At 44.1% G+C, this 8,955-nt stretch overlaps 1 protein-coding gene across 1 annotated transcript in view; it reads right to left on the bottom strand.

Moving 5' to 3' along the window:
* Nucleotides 1-2,753: 2,753 nt before the first annotated feature.
* The window catches only part of LOC141257818 (protein ELYS-like), a 113,365-nt gene continuing 107,163 nt past the window's right edge, over nucleotides 2,754-8,955 (bottom strand). Inside the window, exons 35-36 of the mRNA XM_073672828.1 lie at nucleotides 8,788-8,894; nucleotides 2,754-3,169 (exon numbers count right to left, since the gene is read on the bottom strand). Coding sequence (XP_073528929.1) covers nucleotides 2,989-3,169; nucleotides 8,788-8,894 — 288 coding nt within the window. The 3' untranslated portion in view covers nucleotides 2,754-2,988. The remainder of the gene's footprint in view (nucleotides 3,170-8,787; nucleotides 8,895-8,955) is intronic.

Here is an 8,955-nt window from a genome sequence, read left to right as displayed (position 1 = left end):
GGTGGATTAGTCGGGCAGCAGAGTTTAGGATAGATTGGAGGGGTGTGAGAGTGTTAGAGGGGAGGTCACAGAGTAGTAGGTTGCAGTAGTCAAGGTGGGAGATGAGGAGGGCGTGCACTAGTTTTTTTGCAGATGCATGGTTTATCAATGTGCGGATCCGGGAGATATTTTTGAGTTGGAGTCGACAGGAAGGGCTTGGATATGTGGTTTGAAGGAGAGTTGAGTCCAGGGTTACCCCAAGGCAGCGAGCTTGAGGGACTGGGGAGAGTGGACAGCCATTGACTATGATGGATAGGTCAGTTGGGGGGAAGGGGGGTTGAATGAGATGGCGGAAAGATGATGAATTCTGTTTTGTCCATGTTAAGTTTTAGAAATCTGGCAGAGAAGAAGGATGAAATAGCAGACAGACATTGTGGGATTCTGGTTAGTAAGGAGGCGATATCGGGTCCAGAGAGGTAGATCTGTGTGTCATCAGCATAGAGGTGATAATGAAAGCCATGAGATTCTATGAGCTGTCCCAGGCCTAAGGTGTAGATGGAGAAGAGCAGCGGTCCTAGAACTGAACCTTGGGGGGACACCGACAGATAGGGGGCAAGATAAGGAGGTGGTGTGAGTGGGAGACACTGAATGTCCTGTCTGTTAGGTATGAGGAGATCCAGGATAGGGCCAAGTCTGCAATGCCGAGAGATGAGAGTCTGTAGTAATATGGAATGGTCCACTGTGTCAAAGGCAGATGACAGGTCTAGGAGGAGGAGGACAGAGTAGTGTCGCTTAGATTTGGCGATTAGTAGGTTGTTGGTGACTTTAGTCAGTGCAGTTTCAGTAGAATGGTGCGGTCGGAAACCAGATTGTAGGCGGTCGAACAGGGAGCAGGAGGAGAGGTGGGAGGACAGCTCAGAGTGGACATGTTCCAGTAGTTTTGAGGCATAGGGGAGAAGTGATATGGGGCGATAGCTAGACAGAGGATGGGTCAAGGGAGGGTTTTTTGAGGATGGGTGTGATTGAGGCATGTATGAAGCATGAGGGGAATACACCAGTTGTTAGAGACAGGTTGAAGAGGTGGGCTAGGGTTGGGATGAAGATAGTGGTAAGGTTTGGGATGAGGTGGGATGGGATTGGGTCAAGTTTACAGGTGGTGAGGTGTGATTTGGAGAGTAAAGAGGAAAGTTTATCTTCAGAAATGGTGGAGAAGGTGGTTTTGGAGGAAGAGGGTTGAGTAGGTGTGGGGAGGGGCTGTCGGGGCTTTAGGCAAGAGCTTTGTCTGATGGTGTCAATCTTCTACTTAAAGAATGAGGCAAAGTCTTTGGCTGAAATAAGAGGAGAGGGAGGAGGCACTGGGGGATGGAGGAGAGAATTGAAGATGTTGAATAGTTGTTTAGGGTTGTGAGACAGGGAAGATATGAGAGATGAGAAGTATGTTTGTTTTGCTGCAGTGAGTGTGGACTTGAAGGTAGTGAGGGACTGTTTGCGATGAAGTGCTCATTGGACTGGGACCTTTTCCATCTACGCTCAGCAACCCTGGAGGCCCGTCGCAGTTCTTTAGTTAGGCTGGTGTGCCAGGGTTGTCTGTTGATTGTGCGAGCCTTGGAATGTGTGAGGGGGGCGACAGAATCGAGAGCTGCAGCAGTTGTGCTGTTGTATAAAGTGGCAGCAACATCTGCATCATGTAAGGAACTAATGTCTGTAAGAGGGAGGAGGGATTCAGAGAGTGAGTGTAGGTCAAGGTGTTTGAGATGTCTGCGAGGGTATGCAACTTTGTGGAGTGGGGATTGTTGCCCTGGAGAGGAGAGAGAAGAGAATGTGAGTAGGCTGTGGTCAGAAAGAGAGAGAGGTGAGTTAGAGAGGTTAGATAGGGAACAGAGGCGGGTGAAGATGAGGTCCAGTGTGTGGCCGTCTTTGTGGGTGGGTGTGGAGTTCATCATAAATCAAGTAAGCGGACATTAGGTGTCACTGACTTGATTTCCAAAATGAGCAGAGTGCTAGAGACGCAGCAAAAGAACTCATTCCTGTAATAAAACAGATAAGGAAATGTTTTGCCTAACAAAAAGAATCCGCTGCAATCCCATGCTGTCCTGTCAGTATACTCTTTTGTATCCTTCCCTGGCCAGGTGCTGTGGTATGATCAGACACAGCCATTTAATAGTATGTAGCAGGGGCACATTTATAAGATTATCTCAGCACAGGAACATTTTAACAAATCAAATTGTGGAACTTATTACTATACCAATAGATATTGATTAAAATACACTTTGTTTATGGGACAACCTTGTAAGTATTTTTGAAGAGTTATTGAAGTGTTTTGAAAACTTTTTCTTTGTTGCAGCCATTTGATTTCAGTGTCTAGTAGTTTGGGTCGGATGTCATCAGAAGCCACTTCAAAAGTAGTGTCATGCACTTTTATTCCCCCACCAAACATTTTTTAAAACCCGAAGCGGAAAAAAACTGCATATATAAACAGTAAACAGGTTCTACAATAGAAATGAATAGGAAGAGTCTCAAGCATTTAAGTGATATTGCAGGTTTTTTTTTTTTTAATGGACCAACTTTCAAAAACCCTGTGAATGTTCCTTTAAAATGTAGCAGACTTTCTGTGCACAAAATAACACATCAGAAAAAATGCAACATTTACATTAAGTGGATTTATGGCCTTTGCCTTAAAAAGGTCAAGGATGCAGTAAATTTCGGAGAGTCATTATGGAAAACAAGGATTAAGTTAACAAAATGAAACAGAGTTTTATAATAAAAGTAAAATATTGTTAATTCTCTCATTTATTTAACATATTAAGAAGCTATAGATACATTTTTTATAAAACGATACAAAATAGAAAAAATGTCTGGGAAGAAAATTCTAATGAAATCTTAAACTTCAAGCTTTTAAGACCATTTACAATAATTTATATAAATTATTCTTCCCAGTGAGCTGATTTTAATATTTTACACAGTTTATTTTATTTTACACAGCACATTAAAATCAACAACGTTCATCAATCATCTGATGTTCCTGCGATTGACTGGTTTTGATATAATTATCCTTCTCTTGGTTTTCCTTGACTGCTTTCGATCAGAAGCTTTAGATTTTAAAGATGAAGGCTTTGTACTTTCTGAATCACCAGTTGCCTTTTCTGGGGGTGACAGCAGCTGAATCTTTATAGGAGGGTGATCTTCTGCCCTATAATAATCCAGAAGTAACAAGTTGAAGTGCACAGGAGTAGTAAGTACATTACATGCCTATAGTGAACAACGATGTGTTAACATTTTCTATGTATACAGGTATGGCTCTGCTTACATCTGGGTGAGAGGCTGCATCACGGATTGCCATAGCAGACACATAGTAGACACAGGACGAATAACTGCATGCAGCACTATCAAAAGTGAGGAACACCACAACAGTCCCCATTAGAAATCAACAAGGCCAGCAGGGGGTGCTATTGAGGTCAAATAAAAAATCTGACACTGGGTAGTGGTTGCAGTTACTTATGGAAACTGCACCACAGATGTGAAAAAAGTCACATCTGAATATCCTTTACTGTGCCCCTTCTAAAACTTATTAGCCAAAACTTACTATGTTCAATGTGTCTAAAATGCAAATATATAGCAAGATAATAGTAACTGATATATGGTATTATATTCCCTGAACATGCAGTATCATATCAAACTAGCCCTTTGACGTTTCTGGTAAAGACAGCAGAGTATGTCCATATAGCTCATACATTTGAAGAAAGTAGTGTGGAGGACAGAGAGCAAACCATTTCATTAAGTTCATTAAAGGGGATATCTGGGAATGAAGTTGCTGAATCAGGCTACTACCTGCCTGTTGTACCCGGCGCCGGTCATTGACCGCTCCTGTTGGAGTCTGCTTCCCCCTGTCAACAGAGCAGCAGTTTCTCTTCCTGTTGACAGGACGGGACTACTGGTGTCATGCTGATTGACGGCCGGCTTCCCCCAAATAGGCAGCAGAGAGCCAGCTGTCAATCAGCATGACACCAGTAGTCCCGTCCTGTCAACAGGAGGAGAAACTGCTGCTCTGCTGCGGTGACCTCAGTAGAAGCCTGTGACTGCTTTGGGCACAACAGAAAGGTACATCGCAACTACCTGCCTGTCAGTGGTTAGGCACTTTTTTTTTCCCAATCCCGTATCCCCTTTGTCATATTGGTGAGCACCATCTCTCAATACTCCGTCAAACTACCAAATTTACATCCAGATGTTAGTTCACTTAGTACATAAGTGTTCCAAAAACTGTAAAATGTTAGTGTATGCATACCGTGCGAGTCTCAGAGCAGAAATCCCACCTTTGTTATTACACTATTCACATTAGCATATACCACTTAGAATAAATATAGAATAAAAGAGAAAAAAAGGGAGAAAGGTCTGGGAGTAAAGAAAGTGAATAAAATGAAAATTATATTGTTAATTAAATAAAATATTAAAATACCGTATTTTTTGGACTATAAGGGTATGTGCCCATGATGCAGATTTTAAGAAGAAATTTCCTGAGCGTTTTTTCCTCTCCCTGGCAGAAAAAAAGCATGCAGATTTTACATGCGTTTTTTCTGCCAGGGAGAAGCGTTTAAGCGTTTTTACATGCGTTTTTTCAAGTGCTTTTCCAAGCGATTTTAAGCATCACTTGATATCTATATCTATAATATAACACTACAAGTGTCCCTGTGTCTGAAGCCTCTATAGACTATGCAAGCGCGACACACGCCTGTGCAGTCTGGCTCCAGACAGAAGAACGCATCCAGCCGTTACAGGTAAGAGGAGTGTATGGCACCGGAGATCACGGTATGCGTAGACACTGAGCACATACCGCGATCTTCGGCGCCATATTTACCTGACCGGGAGGAGCAATGCTGCGGCGCCTCTCTTGACCCAGAGACCGGGGCAGGAGTGAGGCATCGGAATCGGCACATGCGCATAGAGCTATCCGGCGCCATTTTACTGAAGACACATTTACAGTGCGTCTTCAGCGAAGTGCTCTGTCCCCGCACTCTTCCCCCGGCCTCCGGCAGAACAGGACACAGCAGCGCTGGAGCACAAGGAAGAAAGGTGAGTATAAGTGTTTATTTTTTTGTATGTGTGCAGCGTGAAACGGATGAGGGGTACCATGCACACAAAGATGGGGGGGGGGTGAGGTGTACCATGCATACAAAGATGGGGGGGGGGGGTGAGGGGTACCATGCATACAAAGATTGGGGGGGGGGTGAGGGGTACCATGCATACAAAGATTGGGGGGGGGGGGTGAGGGGTACCATGCATACAAAGATTGGGGGGGGGGGGGTGAGGGGTACCATACATACAAAGATTGGGGGGGGGGGGGGGTGAGGGGTACCATACATACAAAGATTGGGGGGGGGGTGAGGAATGCCATGCATACCAGGATTGGGGGGGTGAGGGGTACCATACATACATACATACCAGGATTAGGGGGGGTGAGAGGTACCATACATACATACATACCAGGATTAGGGGGGGTGAGGGGTGCCATGCATACCAGGATTGGGGGGGTGAGGAATGCCATGCATACCAGGATTGGGGGGGGTGAGGAATGCCATGCATACCAGGATTGGGGGGGGTGAGGAATGCCATGCATACCAGGATTGGGGGGGGTGAGGAATGCCATGCATACCAGGATTGGGGGGGGGTGAGGAATGCCATGCATACCAGGATTGGGGGGGGTGAGGAATGCCATGCATACCAGGATTGGGGGGGGGTGAGGAATGCCATGCATACCAGGATTGGGGGGGGTGAGGAATGCCATGCATACCAGGATTGGGGGGGGTGAGGAATGCCATGCATACCAGGATTGGGGGGGGTGAGGAATGCCATGCATACCAGGATTGGGGGGGGTGAGGAATGCCATGCATACCAGGATTGGGGGGGGTGAGGAATGCCATGCATACCAGGATTGGGGGGGGTGAGGAATGCCATGCATACCAGGATTGGGGGGGGTGAGGAATGCCATGCATACCAGGATTGGGGGGGGGTGAGGAATGCCATGCATACCAGGATTGGGGGGGGGTGAGGAATGCCATGCATACCAGGATTGGGGGGGGTGAGGAATGCCATGCATACCAGGATTGGGGGGGGGTGAGGAATGCCATGCATACCAGGATTGAGGGGGGGTGAGGAATGCCATGCATACCAGGATTGGGGGGGGGTGAGGAATGCCATGCATACCAGGATTGGGGGGGGGTGAGGAATGCCATGCATACCAGGATTGGGGGGGGTGAGGAATGCCATGCATACCAGGATTGGGGGGGGGTGAGGAATGCCATGCATACCAGGATTGGGGGTGAGGAGTGCCATGCATACCAGGATAGGATGGTGGGGACAGGAGGGGGCAGCACATACCAGCATGGGAGACCATATACCAATAAAAATGCTCGCCACCTGGGCATAGAACGGGTTCAATAGCTAGTGTGTATTGATCCTTTAAAGGATAGCAATATGATTGAGACAGTAATTGAAGTGCCACCCAATAGAGAACAATGTTGCACTTTATTTCCTACAAATTGAAATGTTCAGGAACTTTGATACAGTGTATTATATGGAGAAATCTGTATAAGAAGCATGAGTGAATATATTACAGTCTTAATGATATACTATATCCAGACTTTGAACAACAAAATAAGTTTAAGTAGTATAGAGGAAGTCCCCGACTTCCAAACATCCAACTTACGTATGACCCCTAATTACGTATGCCTGTTAAACAAAAACACACATGATTAAAGCTGACCTCTCTGGCTATTGTCTGATCCTCCTCTTTTTGCCATCGCGCGCTGCTTCTAAGGCCTTTTCACTATGGATTAGAACTTCAGGACACATCCAGACCGCAGGTCACTGCATGTCATAAGGTCTTGTTGTATGGAATTACTGGTCTATGGTGAAGAGACCGGAGAAACACCACGCAGCGATGCAGAAAAGTGAATCGGATGGTGGGTGCCGAAGTGGTCAGGTATGACTCAGACTGCAGACTTGTGAATCCTCCCAGGGCACGCACAGTGTGTTGCGAGGATTCACCGTTCTCTGCTCCGGGAACAGCGGTCAGGTATGTAATATGCATGCCTCTACTGTATTGAGTGAGGTCGCGCCCACTAGATGGGTTTTGCCATGGAGTATGCATATAGAGTACCTTACCGCCGTTTCCGGGGCAGAAAACGACGAATCCTCACAACACACAGTGCGTGCCCTGGGAGGATTCACAAGTCTGCAGTCGCACAGAGTGACTGCAGACTTTTCATTTTAAACCAGACAATCCCTTTAATGGAATTAATAAATAGGTGTTCATAAAAAACTGTCAAAATTGAAACATTTATTTTCTTCAAACCTATTCCTTGTATTTTTTTCCCTCCTCCCCTTTATTCTATAATCCGTAAATTTTCAGCAATCAGGTCAGACTACCTAGATATTTTGCTCCTATTAAATAGACCTCAATCAGTAATGCCAGATTCTACTGGTAAAGCAGATCCCTAGGTGATATCCTAATAGTCCTTTTTTCTTAGCAGTGGTTTAGTTGCTTTAAGTCCATAATCAGTTTAATAATTCTATTATAGCTTTCTATAGACTTCTCTATATAACTTGGCGAAGGGTGATGTTTGAAATGCCAGACATGAACACTGACGGCGCCCAACAGTATAAGGTAATGGACATTGCTCCTAAAGCCACTGACCATAAAAAAAGATGAGTGGAAAAGTAGACTAACACGCAAGACTGCTGTCAATCACCAATGTGCCTTATTGAAGCCATCCCATGGAGGTGGCACAAATATATTTTAGAATCTGCTGTTAAGCATACTTACCCTGTCAGAATAAAGGGCCAAATTCATTAAAACTGGAATTTTGTACACCAGTCTTAATGATGGGTGTGCAGAATTAAAACGTGCAAACCCCTTATGAATTCGGTACACCTCATCACGGACATGCATCTTGCCAAATATGCTACTCCAGCCAGCAATCATGCCAATACGTTCTCATGGATTACTGCGCATTTTATACTGTTTATATACTCAAAGCAGTAATCAATCATTGAAGAAAAGCGTAGGGCTTTATCTCCAGTGCCAATGTTTGAATGTGCTAGTCTGTTCTTAAATAGGAAGTGATCAGGGAGTTCATAACTGGATCACTCTCAATGCTACATATTTACTAGCCAACCAATAATGATCCACTGATGAGAGTGCAATATGGGAATAGATTGTCTCACAACTGAGACTGGTTGATTAGATAACGTATAGAATTAAATAATATAGGACCCACTAACTATTAATGGGAACAAACTTTTAAAGTGAATACAAAATTAAAAAAAGGGAGTTAATGTTAGTCGGTCATGGGAGAAGACTTTCATAATTGAGACTAATATTTAATACAGCATTCACAGACTACATTTGGTACAGCATTTCTATATATTTGTGATTTAGAATCACCTTATTTCTTAATAGAACTAATAATAGTTAGATTTTAATAATATGACTCCAATTGGATTAGATCGCGAATCCAGACAAACTGAAGTAACATTTCAGTTGTAAGGTATGAGCAATTTTTAATAAATTTGTCAAGCAGGTGTTACAATATTCTGTCTCGCCCCAGTTCCAAGTAATTTGGTGTAGCTGGCCAAAACTGGTGTGAAAACTGCAAAAGTTTTAAAAAAAAATTGCGACATCTAAGGTATTTTAAGCCTGAATTCTGGTGTTTACACATTGATGAATCAGGCCCAAAAGTGTGTATATATGTAACAGGTTAGATGATTTTACCTAAATTAAGAAGGAAGGATAGCACTACAACAAATACTTACTGGTCGTCTTCCTTTACTCTGCATTTTGAAGGTCTGCCTCTTGGTTGCTTTAGTTCTGGTGTGTCAGGAACATGAGCTATTTCATGCGACTCCTTAACCGTTACATCCTAAAAATTAGGGAAACGCATAATTAGGGCTTAAGATTTTCTGTAATGTAAAAGGAAAGGA

The sequence above is a fragment of the Phyllobates terribilis genome, unplaced genomic scaffold, assembly GCF_046119375.1.
Source record: "Phyllobates terribilis strain yellow unplaced genomic scaffold, ASM4611937v1 Scaffold_3__8_contigs__length_932513732, whole genome shotgun sequence".
Taxonomy (NCBI): domain Eukaryota; kingdom Metazoa; phylum Chordata; class Amphibia; order Anura; family Dendrobatidae; genus Phyllobates; species Phyllobates terribilis.
This window is presented reverse-complemented; position numbering and strand designations above follow the sequence as displayed.